The 17,025-nt window shown below is 34.7% G+C and overlaps 1 protein-coding gene across 1 annotated transcript; it reads right to left on the bottom strand.

The window, feature by feature from the left end:
• Positions 1–1,137: 1,137 nt before the first annotated feature.
• LOC124415851 (MAPK regulated corepressor interacting protein 2-like) lies at positions 1,138–16,106 on the bottom strand. Its single transcript, XM_046896529.1, has 4 exons — positions 15,918–16,106; positions 13,519–13,631; positions 13,300–13,422; positions 1,138–2,477 (listed from the first exon to the last, which is right to left on the bottom strand). The coding sequence occupies exons 1-4, from the start codon at positions 15,920–15,922 to the stop codon at positions 2,401–2,403; spliced, it is 318 nt and encodes a 105-aa protein (XP_046752485.1). The 5' UTR covers positions 15,923–16,106; the 3' UTR covers positions 1,138–2,400.
• Positions 16,107–17,025: the final 919 nt, after the last annotated feature.

Below are 17,025 nucleotides of genomic sequence, written 5' to 3'. Positions count from 1 at the left end.
CTTTTGGCGGCTGAAACGAAAAAGGTTGACGAAAAGGAGGCGACGATGGCGTCAGAGTTACCAGAACGGAGCGGAGACACAGCAAACAAAGTAACGATACAGCAGTGGCAGCAAAAATGGGACACCCGCAGCAAGAAATCATGGATGCGCGATACCATTCCGAGTCTACTGCAGTGGATAGAACGATGCCATCTGACATAAGGAGTGACGGGGTTGGGTGCTTCGGTAAGGAGTCAACAACGAGGTGCCACCAGTTTCAGAGCGAGAAAGATAAAGCAGAACACACTTAGTTTGAGCGTCCCCCCCATGGGACGCTGAGAGGCGGACGATGAAGGCAATAGCCGGCCAGGTCCAGAGTGAAGGAGAACTGGTCCACGCAATGCTGGGTGGACCAGACATGTAGGAGGCGGCAGGGGTGTTCGCGGGACGAGTGCTATGGAGAAAAGAAAAAACGGAGAGGTCAAGAAGAGCAAGCAACAACGGAGGGTAGAATCAACATATAGGGCTAGGAACGGAGTGGAGATGAAGTAATGCGGAAGCGGTCTTGTCTCTACCTGGGTGCGCAGGGGGGGAGGAGTTTTAGTTAGTAAGAATCTGACACTATACTGACACCCATAACATCAGGGTGTTTATGCAAGGTTTCTATTCCTCTTTGATGAATAAATAAAAAATAAAAAAAAAATAAAAGTTGACAATACGTAACGGTAAACAACCGAGCTGCAAAGTAACCTTCGGTAGATTTAGCAGCTTCTACCAATGTATACAACTTGACTCCGTGTAATGATCAAATTCAGTGGAGATAGCCACACAAACGACCTGCTTTACGCCAAATGCCCTACATCTGTACTTGATGAAAACCGTTCGATCGATGAATTTAAATTTGAAAAACATTGGAATAAAAATATTAAAATTTCAAATGGTGGTCAGCTCATTCGAATGGCAATGAAGACAATGATATAACGATGATGGTGATAATGATGTATTATTATAAGTAATAATAATTATATTCGTGATTATAACGGAGATGGTAATAAAAATTATACACAATAACAAAAATGGTAATAATCCATAGAATAAGTGACTGTAGTTATAATTACTTACTATAAACAAGCTTATAATATAGTCATCAAACTAATACAACTTGTTCAAATCGTTTTACTGCAACTAAAGAACATTGTACTGCGGTACAATTAAGGTTGTATGTCAATCAAAACGAGTCGTTGGACATCGTGTATTCTACTCATCGGTATAAATATTAAATATTCAATCTGTAAAAGTTAATTATTGGGACTCGAAAAGTACCGAGAGAGAAGAGTACAAAAATTCTTGGGCAGTGAATCATTTCAGAATTCATACATTCGAAATTCATTAGGCTTTGTTGCCAACAATATAGGAATGTCACCAACTTAAACGTCTCTTCAAAATTTTCCAGGTAAGAACTTTTCAATTTTTGTAACGTTCATCTAAAACCTAACGGCACAAAATATTCCCTATACGCATCAACTGATCGTAATCTTGAACTATCTTGGACATTTTGAGAACATCCAGATATAATTTAAAAACACTGCTAGAACAAAAATCCTATTTTGCATATTAACAAATGGCATGATTTATTCTGATTTCGATTTTTACGAATACTACTTCAACTGCTTTAATCATGATGCAACGTAAGTTGAGTGTCAAAAATTGATAAGAGAAGATTAAAATGTTGCATATTTTACTACCTAGCGAATTACATCAAAATGTGTGAATATGCTAAATCGTAAATCTCGTATACTCCTATAACAAAGATTACTGATTTTTTCTGGTTCAAACATTTTTCAAGGTTTGCAAGAACCCTCTGTCCACACAAGACACGTCTTGTTTTTACTGCATGATTCTAATTTGCAATTCTTGCCCATGCTGAAAATTCAGACATTTCCTAAATATACCTCATGCGACTTGCTTGTTTTCATCGTAGTAATAAAATATTTATTAGGAATTTACAGTCGCTCGTCAAGTCACTCCCATAATTAATATACATATTCGTTCTTTTGCAAACCTCGCTTTCTTGCACTTGCTTTTCAATTGTAACTAGTTACATATCGAATATCTTGCTTGAAAAGATAAAGGGGAGGCAATAATTGCGACACCACTTTCATGTCACTATACAAACTAAGCGAGCGATAATTACAAAATTTAATTGTAATCTTATTGCTTGAACCGAGTTACGGACGCAAGATATTGCATATCCAAGTATGCGTCGCAACTCAAGTTTACGTAAACAACCACAACAAGCATTGTAAATTCAAAGAATCGCCACCCCGTGAGAATTATTCAAAGTATTTGTTTAATTTGGGTTTATCTTTTCTGTTTCTTATGCCTGTGAGAAAAGGTCCGATGATCGCGCGGGGCTTGACACTAGGAGGTCGCGTTCCTCGTGATGCTCTGGACGACACGTTGACCCCACCAGGCTTCCAGGTTGAACGGCTCAAAATCTGGATAAATGTACAAGTTATGGATTATTTGTCGAACATGCATTAAATTTTATAAGCGTACACCAAAGCCAGATATGCAACACCACTGAAATTCTACAGTAACATGTGCATCATAATCTTGAGCCATACAAACTACCAAAACTCTCTGCAACAAAAATTTATGTAAGATTACGGCATTTGCCAGTGCAGGAAAAACGCAGTGCTTTGTTTCGCAGATTGCAGCTAGAAACAATATAGGGACATGCCTGCGAGGAGTGCATATAATCATTTCATATTATTTCATGTTGTACAAGATGTATGTGCAGTTCATTGTAAAGCGGTGTCAAACTTTCTAAATCCCATAAATTGTGAAAGTATTGTTCCGGGTTTGGAAGTCATGCAGTGTATAACAATGATGGGGTAAGAATATGTGCAAAATCAAAACATATCCATAGTACAGCATCATCAAGAAGAAAAGACATTAGCAACTTTGACATTTAATCATGAATGGAAATATTCAGAATTTTATTTTCATACAAGATGTCGTATGAAATTTGTATAAATATAGTCGAAACAAAGTCATATGAAACACCAACACATTCATACTTCAGTTCTTTGCCTTTTCACAAAGTAGAAACATCCCAAACTTTCATAATGAGAGGGCATTCAAATATTACGCAATGCATATGGAGGCCTAAGATGTCAGGATGTAATATTTAAAAAATTCGAGATGACCTTCAAGTCAGAACACTTTTTCTCCCAAAGACCATCGGGTGTTTAGAATGAAAATTGTAGCTAGAATGAAAACAAGTTCACTTATTTCTGTACTTTGTTTAATTATTTACTCAGTTTCTCGAATGCAGCACCGTCGATCGCTAATTTTGTAAGGACTGGATACCTGAGAACTGAATTGTCACGAACATTTTGTTTACTTGTTGAAAGTGATATTGCCTATTGGAATCCAAATATTATTGATTAGCTGTCTGGTGACGAAATTTATCCGTGAGCCATTTAGTTAATATTTCATTTGAACCTCACTGTGAAAAATGTTCGTAAATTTACGACACATTTACTATACAAAAATGTAACTGAATAAAAAATTTCGTGTTTTAAAGAGAAGTTCTAAGCTATCTCAAGAAATTCACAACAAAATTGTGTAATTTTGCTTAACTTAGTTGAAGAAACACAAAAGCATATTTTTAATTTACTAAATTATGTAGTAAATGTATTATATTTACAAATTTAATATACATTTGCTATAAGGTATTTGGAATTTACTAAACATATTGCTGAATTGACGTGACAAATGTATAAAAAAAAATCCAATTACAGTCTGTTAAAATCTATCGTAGCAAAAGGAATTGATATCAGATATGCATCTCTATCAATTTTTCTCTGCCATTTCAATTATTTTATATAATATCATAGATTCGGAGTTGTCGCATGTGGACTTAAATTCCATAGTTAGATTTCGAATTTTCCAAACCTGAGTTCTAAAATCACCCCAGAGAATTCTAGTTTTACTTGATAGTATATAAATGGAGATAATCACACGTACTGTACTTAAAAAGGTTTTCAACAGTTTTTGGAATTTTCGGGATTTTCTTTTGAATCCACTTGAGTTGTGAATGTATAAATTTTACACAAACTACTTGACAGTACCTGATTTCAGTAACGCCATGAGAATCACCATGTTAATTTTGGAATTAGTAATAAAATTTTCAATTCCAGAGAATTACACTGTAATTTACTGACTATCTAACAATTTACTAAATTTGAAACGTAAATGCTCTTGTAAATTTATTTAAAATTATATTGTGAGTTCCAAATCGGAAATTATAACCTTATTGATGAGTTTTCTGTTACTCTGTTATCTGCCATGCCCGTGTGGACCGTGCGTTGTATTATCAATCGCATGTGTTGGGGCTCGGATCAGGCGGTTTCAAGAGACGTTTAATGTATTCAATTGTTTGCCAGAATGAGTGCTCGTTATCTTCAATAAACTCGAAATATAATATCGAATCGAATATCCTGCTTCATTATTCGTATTGTTGCTCATGTTGACCGCTATTCTCTAACATTTATCCGAAGAACATTACAAACACTGGCTAGAACTCTTCAACCAGGAGTTGATCTGAAACTTACAGCCTCTTCCGACAGATATACATTACATACATATAGCTTCGATTGCTATCAACGATAGGCGAAAGCTTCAGTTCATGTATGAAGCTTATTGTTAGTTAAGGTGACAGAATATGAATACGGATGAATCGACCATCGCATTTTGTTCAGAAATAGATTTAGCAGATACGGGTATAACAGATACAGATTCTTGCAGAATCATGACAGAATAATGATACCGATGGGAAAGATAACAATGATATCTAGAATAATATATAGTCGGCTGTGATATTACTGTCAAAGTTTCTGATTATGGTGCACGCATTCAGTGCATGGATAGCAAGATAGACAAAACTTGTAGCACTTTATCATTGCCGATAAACGTATCATCATATTACATATTTGATTGATCTTTTCGAGTGAAGTTATATGATAAAGCTGTTCAGCAAAGAGCTCCAGCTTGTTACTGAAATCAGAAACGCCGCAGCACTTAATGTTATTTAAGTTCTAGCATGAATCGTTGCATCTGTCTTTTGCAGGCCCTTACAATTTCAAGCTTTTTCCACGTTAGTGTCTGAATTTCTTTATAAATAGAGATAATGAATTTTTGATTGTTACAATTCAGGGATAATCTTTTTTTGATATTTCTGATGTACGTTATACTTCTGAGAAACTAAACGTAGTAGGACTTGAGAGTTGAAACCACGTTACTCCTGGGCAGAATTTAAACATATAGAGTAGAATTATAGGGGAATAGAACTCTTCATCTTGGAAAATGGGAGTACTTTATGGATGAGGGGGATAACTATTCAATCGAAATCTAGCACAATACATATTATTAAGATATTGAACTTCAGTTGCAGGATTCGTATACGAATTTATACAATTATAATTTGTATATTGAAAATAGTAAGTATTTCAGTATTATTATAGTATATTCCTAATGAAATGATTTGATGGTATTCCACTGGACACATGTCTCAGATATGCACTCTGGATGAGAGTTACATACCCATAATGCCACAGTATAAACCGGACATACGCATACAATCTGCCGATTCGAAAACAATAAATGCAATACAGTAGAACCTCGATCATCCGAACCCTCAATTATCCGAACGATGCCTTAGGTTATCCGAACGCTCAATTATCCGAACTTTGGCGCGAAAGATACATTTTTGGTCGCTGCTACCGCCGTGAGCAACAATACATCTTTGCGAGAATCGCGGGCATGCAACGGCGCATATCGAGCGAGTTAAGTGTGTTAATATAAAGAAAGCATTCGACTTTTTGCAGGTGTTTAAAATAGATATATATATATATATATATATATTTCAACGTTAATATGTATGTCAATATATATGTATGTACTGCTTTTATGTAAAAAGGTGTTGTTTATGATCTCGTCCCAAAAAACTCACGTTTCGATTATCGGAACTAGTCTCGATCCAATTGGTTTGGATAATCGATGTTCTACTGTACATTACGTCACGTAACCTGTGCTAGATATCTTTTCGAGTTTAAAAATGCTTCCATAACGAATAGTTGCATTTAAACAACACGAACGATGTTGATGTAAGACGTAGGCTGTGCAGACGGGTTTGTAATACCGATCGAGATATGGCGCTACATATTTGCACATATTTATGTGCAAGAAATCGAAGTACAGCTAGTACTTTGACTGGCGACACGCGCGAATTCGTCGTCGGGGTCGGTATGCCTCGTCTATCAATATTACGTTTGTGCCTTATACCTATTGAAATGCTATTAGTGTTATACTGCCAAATCAAAAACATTTGGCTTGTGTTTATTTGCAGTTCAGAACGGCATCTGGCAAAATTAAACAAATAGGAAATATACGTATATACGTATATCTCTGAAAAAATAAGCCTCACTAATGACACAGCCACTGTCATCCTTGATCTAAAACTATTCGATTTTTTTTGTTGTCCTAGTCTCGAGATTTTTTCAACAATTCGGGCCTACTTATTTTAAGAGGTATTGCATTAGACTGATATTTTTTGTGTATAAAAAGTGTATAAAATTAGAAAATGTTTTTTTATATATTTCAAGAGTGTGTTCATCAAGCCTAACAAACCCTACATCGATATCTACATCAATGATGTCAGAAAAACATTCACAAAAATAGTGTTCTTTTCGGGGCGAGTTACTGTTTCTCTAGTAAGAGACCTTATGCGAAGAACACATCAAGAGAAGCGCGACTAATCCATCGACCAGCCCAAAATAAAGCAGAGAACATAGCTGATGTTTCAGAAGAATTTTTATATAGCACAGAAAACGTAGATTGAAGGTACAAAAAATAATTGTAATTTTATCTCATTGTCAAACCAGTAGTCTATACATCAAGACACTCTCTTAGAATTCAATTGTTTAAATGACAATTGCCATAAAGCCATGCAATTTGTAAAAAAAAAAGTTTGGAATCAAAGGTGTTCTTTGTTGAGTTGACTGTATAAAAGCTCTCTTTGTTACTAATGGAGCTAGCAGAAAAATGAAGGAGACCTTTTCCATTGTAAATCAAAAAAAATACATCTTTTGTTTGAAACTTTGTTTCATAAAATGAATTTTTTCGTCAGAATCGTCATCTGAGCAATTAAATTGTTTGTTTGAATAAAAGAAAGAAAAAAAAACAATTTGAGCGCAAAATAAATATCATATTAGTATTCCCCGTACCTAAAGACAAAGAGTATTAAAAAAACCATCAAAGATATTGAGCAGACCCCAAAATTTGTACGAAAGATGTGGATTTTGTACGTTTACTTTTTTAGCGATTATCTCGAAATTATATTCCACGATCTGGCGGGTATCATATTTCAAAATCTATTCATTCGACTTACTTTTAATTTGGAGTGGCGTAGTTAATAACATATTTCATCGAACCTTCGGATAATTTTTTGATATACCACTGTTTATTAATCACAAACGTTTGGAGTTTTTATTTATGCTCAAAAAACGAACTTAAAAAAAAGGTCGTTTTCGCAATTTATAAATTTTCCAAATAGCATCTGATGACCTACAGCTTCATCGTTGTGTTAAAAGTGGATGTTCCATTTTTGATATTAGATGTCTCCAGTTGCCGAAATCATGTACGCCAACGTGCGTAGCTACAGCGCATTGTTTGAACAAGAATAACTATGTTGCTTGAAAATATTTTGCAACAAAAGAAATGAAACATGTCAAGACTGTGTACTAACTCTGTGCAAAAGTTTAATCTTTCATCCCAATTCTTGAGGCAAGAAGAAAAAAAATTGAAAATCCAACTGTTTTTCGAACGCCAATGTTATGCATACCCATAAAGATTGGAGGATTGCACAGAGCGTCTGCAAACCTTCAACCAACCATGTCCCACATATGCTTTATCGACTTAGGGTATAAGCTCATAGCTGGTGATTGTCCAATGCAAGTTTAAAGTCATTCACAATTTTTTCAGATAAAAAGCGAAACCGAAAGAAAAACTTTTAAACGACGAAAAGGAAGAAGTTTATTTAAAGAAGTTGGCAAATAAAAAGGAAACATATTTTTGCCACACCCTCGTGGTTGTTGTTCTGAATTTGCTAAAGAGCAAAATGAGTAAGAAAAATTTTAAATAACTCTATAGCTTATCTCTAACTCTAATTCAAAAGGAACAAAAGCAATTATAAAATCCAGCACTGCTTTCGTTATTCTGTCTTTTGACTCGAGATTAAAGTCCAACAAATCTTTTTAAGTTTTGCAATCGATATCTCTGGAGCCAGCGATGCATCAAGAATCGTGATTTCCTTTTTTTTTGTGTTTATTCACATCTTTAACAATTTTTATCTCCAAAGCGATGAACTTTGTCAACAAAGACCATAAGACCTTTTATTGAAAGACATTTTATTTTATTAATTTTATTGCAAAACACCTAAGGTGGTGCCCTGGTGGATTTCGACGCTGCGTATACATCTCCAAGTATCTAATTCCACGTATCTCAAACACAAGATCAAAGTGTTAGTGACGTTCGCAAATTAAGGTTATATGGGTGATTCTACAGAAAGGTAATTTTTTTTGTGTTCCTCGATTTAAGAAGTATTTAAAACATAAAAACAAAAAATTTGTTTTCTATTTAAAGCGAAAGAAACTAAACTGAGCTACGAAGGCAATGAAGAGAAATTGTGTGATTTCATACTTTTCTCCATGAAAATGACTCATATTCGTATTCATATTCATATTAAAGTCTCAGTCCACTAGCATGTCAACGACGCAAGATTCAGACAACTAAACGTATTCAAGAGCAGAAGATTATATTTTCACTTATTTTTTTTTCATGGTATCTATACTGCACAGATTGTGAATAATGCTTACAATATTGGTTGCGATTTCAGTTGCTCTTTTTTATATGAAAATTGACCGTGAATTTTGTCATCACTTTCGAGACTTCAGTCCCCTGGATTCAACGAAATTGAAATATTTCGATATTCTTCACCTCAGAGAATAAAGTGCTTCCATCTACCAATGACCTTTCAACTGAAATTAGCAAAAATGTGCTCTGTTCACGCGCATCGGTTATGCTCAGTAGTAATCGCGACTCCATCAAGGGAAGACGTGGTGGTGCCAGTAAATTTATCGGTCCCCTGGTAAGTATTGTTGTTTAAATTTTCATATTTTTCTCATATTTACTGAATACAATGTAATTAAAAGCATGGCCCAGAACTGTGTGTACAATGGTGAGATTGAATAATAATTTAGTTTCGCGTTATTTACAATATCAATGAAGAATCTCAGTCCCCTGCAAGAAACTATTGCAGGAAACTGAGAATTATGCCAAGGGACTGACAAAGTTGCACAACTAATCCGTTTTTCGTACCTTGCTAACTACCTACACCTTATATAAAATCTATTTGTAAGTACCTTTACTAAGTACACAAAGATTATGATTATATAATTTGTATATTCAAAGACAGAAACGAAATAAAAATGACACCAACTCAGAAACGACAAGTAAACAGAGAGGAAAGGCTTGAAAAAAAGAGAGTCGCTGGAAGTGGTAGGTATGAAGAAATGAAGAATGATCCGGTTAGACTAACTCAACAAAAAGAAAACAAAGACTCAAATGTTTTAAAGAGGAGGAAAAAGGGAGCAGAAAATCTATATCTGAAACGACAACTCAACAGCAGAGAGCAATACGAAAAAAATGGTTGACTCATTCTGCTTCCTTCTAGGGAAGACTGGTTGTATAAAAAGAAACCAAATAATTTTATGAGACAAACTACACTCTCAACTTCTGGCGAAATGGAAGAAAATCGTGTACCTTTGACAACAGTAGAAATTAATCCACTAGCAATTGCATATGTAGCAGCAGCACGAAAACAGGCACAAAAACAACGGAAGAGACGTTGCAAAGAAATTAAGAAAAAGAAAGCAATCATTACGAAGTTGAAAAGTAAATTAAGTTGTTATAAACAAAAGGTTTACCGTCTGCGAAAAACAGAGAAGCTGACACCGAGAACCGAACTTCAAAAGGTGGTTGAAAATCCCGGCACAAGAAGAGGAGTACTGAAGAAGGCATTATTTGGTCAAATGATAGAGGAGCAAATAAAAGAAAATTATTCTAAAGCTAGATCCTACAAAGAAAAAAAGATGATCTACAAGAGGCTTTTAGGTGAGAAAATAAGGTACCTTACAAAAGAGTTTGGTCATCAGAGAATCAACAAAAATCCAAAGCTGCACACAAAGAATCCATACGAGCTGTTAATAAAGCTGTACTAGTGTTTTTCGAAGATAACAACACTAGCAGGCTAGGTGCTGGAAAGAAGGAATGTATCGTGACAAATAAGATGGAGAAACAAAAACTTTACCTACTAGACACGATGAAGAATCTATATAAGGAGTTCTTGAATTCTACGAATATGATCATTGGCTACTCCCTAAGTATTTTGCCATCTAATACCCTTCTGGGTTGTTTCACCTAAATTCACGTGTTGTGATACATGTCTATGCGTGACGTATACCAATGTACAACTGATTTTATTACATTTTACTACATACCAAACTCTGCTGCAAACACTTCGTTGCGACAGATATAATGAACGATGATTGGCAAGAAGTTGTAAATGTTTACTTGCAGTGATAAGAGCTTACCTTACAATGTATTTTATAACGAGAAGGAAATTTCTTACAACCAATGGGTATTATATGAAGAAGGCTTAATTGATCCAAAGACTGAAAAAATTCGATATGTGCAAAAGACGAAATAACAGCACTTTGAGTCGTCACCGCAGGATCTTATTTTGAAATTAGAGAATGATCTAGTCAAGTTCTTTCAACACGAATTGAATATCATCCATCGCTATCACACACTCAAGAATCTAAAGGAAAGTCTTACAGAAAAAAACACAATGGACTGATACACATGGACTGTTCCAAAAATTACGCAACGGAATATAATCAAGAAATTCAGACCTTTCACTTCGGAGGGTCCCAGACACAAATAAGCTTGCACACTGTCGTGGTTTATACTTAAGAATCAGTTACGTCCTACTGTACGATTTCTCCAAATTTATCTCACAGCCTACCAGCAATTTGGGCTTCTTTGAAACCGATGTTATTTAAGAAAAATGTCTGAAGATACCGGTGTTCACTGTAAATGATGGTGAAATAGAAGCGATAAGATTATTATAGAAAATCAGTTGGGATTTGGATCTTTCACAGGTATGCTCGGGGGGCTACCATGTAGTAATGGGAAGCACTTATTTGCCACGGCAATAGATTATAAAGTCACTAAGTTCTTTTTAGCATCCAGAATACTCCTATCATTTTAAATTGGGGTCCATAACATATCCATTAAGTGCAGAGAAATTAGATGCCAATAGCGTATTCACTGATTCAAAACCAGAGCATGAATCTGAAAAGCAACTGCACAGCAAGCAAGTCCTTCGGCGAATATTCCAATTAAAGCTGAACCGAAACCACTTATTACATATGGCTAATACATTCTGGTCAAGTTTTCCTCGATGAAAAAATAATTCCGATACACAGCTGCCTATACAGGAATTTTTGAGGACGATAGTGAAATGAAAGTACTTTTTCTCAAAGGTCTGTAATAAAAAGCATACACTTTTTAAAGTAGATGAAAAATATGTAGGTGCCATAGCTTTCGATCAAGTCGTGGAAAAAGTTCCCATGCCTGAACTGCAAGTCAAACGTGACAGGGTTTCGTACAAATTCGTCAAACCAATTAATGTTTTAGAAAAATGATTACTAGTCTTTGCCAAAAGTCATTATATGATTAAACAAGTACAAACAAATTTAAGTTATCTAAGCTGAATAATAAAAATTATAATACATCAAATATTATAGTATAAAATGTGTGAGCAACAATATAAGCACTAAAAACTGATAAATTTAATATACTAATATATTATAAGAATAGTTACCTTAAAAAAAAAAAATATACTATTTTATAAAACTAAAATCCCTCTACTGTGAAAAGTTGCTTAGGAAAGAACGTACTACTTCATTTCAATACACGATAATTCTTTTATTTTCAACAACAAAAAATATGAGATTTCTGATTTGGATTAACGAAAAAAATGTATTAGTATATATAAATTGATGATAAGTATGTGATGATAATTCTTACTTTTTCGATAAAAAAAAATGTTATTTTCGTTTTGGTATTTATAATTTTAACATTTTGTGAATTTAGTATTTTTTATATCAATAACATGTTTGTTCTATTTAGATTTTGTATTGATTTCTCAGTCCCTTGAAAGTGTTTTTTTGAAAAACGATAATAAAAGTTGGAATACTTCTTCATTTTACTAGCCCTTTTTGTAGCAGTAATAGCTCATCATCTGCCACCAAAAAGTTAATTTTTGTTTCATATTTGAGAGAAAGAAGTATGTCAACACTTTTTGGGCAAGAAAATTCTACTTTCTGTAAGATCATCCATTTACAATCGGCCAACAATTCTCAAGTATTATCATAGAGTCTTACATCTGCAAAGTGTGAAAACTAACTTGAAGTACTAATCCTCCGCATCAATCAAGTCACAGAGTAGCTGGCATGAAACGCCTCCAATTAACTATAACAATGGGCGGTAAAAAAAAAAATAGACTTAGCTTTCCTATGCTATCATGAGTGGGATGATAGCAAATATAGTGTACAAACATTTTTTTAACAATATTTATCAATGTCGATTGTTGTAATATTGAAAGTGGATAGAGTAATAAGCAGTAAGAGAGGTAATTAGCAGGCACATAGCACATATTAAAAAGCGTTTAAGATCCTTCTACACAAGATTGGTGAGTCATCAAGAGTAGGACAATTATAGTGAATCAAGCACAATAACGACATATGAGGCACAAGATTGCTAATTTAGTCACTAATTCCCATTAAGGAAAATCAACAGCATCAGGCAATTCATAAGTGAAAAATTGAAGCAAAATAAGTAAATGGTATTTTATACATCAAAGGGGTAAAGCGGCTCGTCTGACGCCGAGTGTAAGTTTGGAATATCAGTAATAGACGATCGTGTACAGTACACAAGCCGAAGAAGAATATTGCAAATACACAAGGAGTAAAGAAACTTTGTCATCATAGTGCGCATACTTTATGCAACAAAAGTATGGTTTACAAACTTTTTGTACTGTCACAGAAATAATTCCTCCGAATATGGAATACAAGAAAAATATGCTAAAACCATACTTGTGTGACATAAAATACTACGATAATTGAATACCTTTCAGCTGGGGGTTAGGCTCTCTTTCTTGATAATACGTTACTGACGCTCCGTTTCTATAATTCGTAGAATTATTAAGCTGTTGGTGGCACATATCGAGTTCTTGGGATACCAGATTCCATGCTGGATAAGACAAAGGAATGAAGATCAATTACATAGACCGGTACCACTATAGGTGAGACATATATATAGAATAATAGCTCAACTGTTCATAGTTACATTCACAGATGTATGCTATCAGATCATCATGCTGAGTCGGTGGTTCTTGTTGCAGCCTAGCCGGAATGGGGGATGGTCGTTTCCCATTCATCGCCGTTATTTGAGATCTTCCGCTGTAATTGAAAGATCATAAGGTCAATGTTGCTTAGGAGTAACAATAACAATATTATTCTATAGTCTGCAACAATTCAAGTTTTTGAAAATTTAGAATTAAATTTATAAGATTGATGTTAGTAACATTGACCCTAACGAAATATTCAGTATTAGTAGCCTCGGAATGGTTGAAAGGGTTGAGCCTGCAAAACATGAGTATATAAATATCAGGGTGATTCATTCTGAACTTACATTTTTTTTTTCCTCTCGCCTGAAAAATCGGTGCCCAAATTCAGAAAAAAAATTCTCATTCAGGAGAATTTGATTCTGACTATTAGGCATTATTGTCTCAAGTGAGAAAAAAAAAATTTATTCCGAATAAACTACCCTTAAAACGATAATTGACTCGTTTACAGAAATTATTAATATTTTTTCTCTCTTGACCCTCGGTAGCAGCCTCAAAATATTTGTTTTGTGCTCCACGCTCTGAGATTTTTATTCTGAATTTGGCACCGAATTTTCAAGCAGAAGGTGCAAAAAATACAAGTTTAAAATGAACCACCTCAATATACATATTATGCTTTGTTACGGCTTACAGCATTTAAGTCAATCATAAAGCTTCAAAATAATAATTCTTCATGAAATTGAGTTATTACTAAATACGTAACCTTACAAACTTCAACCCCAATGAAATTTTTCCCTTGACCTGACAGGTTGTAGAAATACTTGCAACTACAGAAATAGAACAGCAGATGCATTCGTGAATGCTATGGAATAATCATGCTTTTCAGACTTTATATAGACAGTTCCACGAACATTTTGAACTGAGAAAAGCGTAGCATGAGTACAAAATTCTTTAGCTTATCCAGCCTTTTGTTTGGAGTGAAAAGACGTGAAAACAAATCGTTTTTGATTTGAGTTATCTGATTTTAATCACAGTAATGTAGCGTTTGCTATGTGAATCAGGACGGCATCTACCAAGTCAAATGTACTGGATGCAAGAGTTCAATTTCAACATTTGAAGAAAACTCTACATTTGGAGATTCATGTTTTCCTACAAACTCATGTCCTTCAACTTTCTGACGGAATTGAGAAACGGTAATGAATCAAAATACATTCATGTATTTCAAACTGGACTTAGTCACTCATTTCAGAAGTACGAAAACGGGATTTCTTTACAATGTTTAGTTAAATTAACGTTATTCATTTCAACCTTTTTCTGTTTTACTGTTTATTTAGCTATTTCTGTTGACTAGTAGTTTTATGATTAACCTTTATTTGTTTTCAATGCTGGGTCTCCTCATGCATGTCGCGTGATATTGGGCACTTCTTGGAAGAATGAGTATTGAAGGTGAAAAAATGAAAAGTTAAAAATAATTATTACAAAAATTTGTAAAATAGGTGGAAAGACAAAACTCAAATAAAAATGCCCAACGAGATTTCTGTGTATGCGAGAATGAGTGTTAGAACGTTGTAGCTTTGGATCGATTATTCTGAGAACAAGGTTTTTTTAGACTTGTCGTTCTTTACTCGATTAACTACTGGCAGTTTTTTCCTTCTCTATGAATACAGATGCAAAGTATAAAAAACTACTTTTGATCAAATTTCTATGTTCTTGAAGTACTAATTTGCCTAAAACGGAATATGCATTGGCCCTAAAAATTAAATTAAATATACCACCACTGGGTAATCAAATGAGGAACAAAAAAACGTTGAGCAAAACTTTATCCTCGGAATGATTGTTTCAAAGCTGTAGCCTGCTTTTGATTAATTTGTGCAGATGCAAAAATCTTGCAAATCATTCAATACAATCAAACTGTCCTGCTGTTCAAATTTGATCCATATTAATTACTACCAGGCATGACTATGGCTAGGCGCATATGCACGAATTGTTCATTGGCATAAAGTATTTCTGTAACTCGTGATATCACTAGTCGTCCTTTCCAAGCGTGTTAGCACGTGTGCTGGGATGCTTTAAGTATATAATCGACCGAAAACCTGCAGTGGCGAATGTGTCAAGCAACACACACGTGATCCAGACATAAACACACGCACGCTTGCAGAGAGATGTGATATGTCACACGACAATATGGCTGTATTCATTTCTGACATTTAACCTATCAAGCATTTATATTCAGAACAGGCATTGATAACTTGAAATGATAGGGAACTCCAGGTTGAAAAGCACAAATTGTCAAAACATAGATGGATTTATTTATTACTAGTGAAGAAGTAATGAAATAAAATTCACATATAGCTGAGTAAAATATGGGTAATAAGGGAAAATGTATATAGAATGTATGTACCTCATTTTCAGCAGAGTAAATGTGTCACGAGTAGATTTGCCACTCTTCACTGTATTCTGCGAGATGATTGTTGAATATAAACAGAAGATTTCTACAATATTTTTACGGTATTGTAGCTGGACTCCGTCACTTACGTCCCGGATAGGAAATTTCTTTCTCAAATTATAAACCTAGTAACGTACTCGATTAGTTGTTATGTTCATTTGACAGAACGAGTTCGTTGAAATGCAATTGTCAACAACCCAGTCCCTAGAAGGAGGGTTCAGGCACGATGTAAGAATAAAGCTGCATTTTCACGTGCAGCAAACAGCCGGACGCAGCAACAACAAAATGCTCTCATTGGCTGCTTGCTAAGTACGTGGAGAGCTTCTGCTGATGCAGCAAAACCAACTGCTGCACAAGTAGGTCCATTTCTAATTCAAATCGCAATTTTCACCTTCGAGAAATTGCTAAAAAGAACACCAGAATCGTTGAGCAATCGGAGTATTTTTACTGTTTCTGTACCAAGCTGTTTGCTACATGTGAAAATGCAGCTTAATAGGTCGGTCGACGGTGGATCCGACCGGAACGTCCGTTTGTTTTATTACTTTTATAACTATTCCCTAACATTAATACCAACTCACCAAACTCCAATGTGAGAATTCTGTAACTAAATCATTCAAGAAAGCTGCCTAACCATTTGAATATCCCTAGATAAATTATAACAAGAAATATCATTAAACAAGAGTCTAACATCCGTGTTACAAGATCCTTACATTACAGGAGACTATGCTGTGTATTATTTTATCATTACAATTTACTAATACTATTATATTCAAATACTTTACAACACCTAGTTGCAAACACGGAGTTTCGAGCCACATTATAGGCAACCTATGCAACACCCCAGGGCTCGGGAAAAAGATAAAGCTGTAATGCAAAAGGCATACAAGCATGTATAATATAAAATCAATAGCGTTACTGTGATAAAATATACGGGCCAAGGACTGCGAAACCTCCAAAAACGTAAATACAAATTATCCAAGCATGAATTATAGAATCGTTTCCGAAACGCCGTATTGTAGGCAACGCGGCGAACGTTTGGAAGCAATGTAGACCTCTATCCTTA

The sequence above is a fragment of the Diprion similis genome, chromosome 2, assembly GCF_021155765.1.
Source record: "Diprion similis isolate iyDipSimi1 chromosome 2, iyDipSimi1.1, whole genome shotgun sequence".
In the NCBI taxonomy this organism is placed as follows: Eukaryota; Metazoa; Arthropoda; class Insecta; order Hymenoptera; family Diprionidae; genus Diprion; species Diprion similis.
Note: the sequence above shows the minus strand (reverse complement) of the source record. Positions and strands in the feature narration are given on the sequence as shown.

What these genes read in the sequence shown, in the direction of transcription:
- LOC124415851 (XM_046896529.1), bottom strand. An exon ending in GATAGCATACATCTGTGAAT is followed by an intron (nt 13,423 to 13,518) that starts GTAACTATGAAC and finishes TGTCTTATCCAG; the next exon opens with CATGGAATCTGGTATCCCAA. An exon ending in GCCTAACCCCCAGCTGAAAG is followed by an intron (nt 2,478 to 13,299) that starts GTATTCAATTAT and finishes ACATTTATCCAG; the next exon opens with ATTTTGAGCCGTTCAACCTG.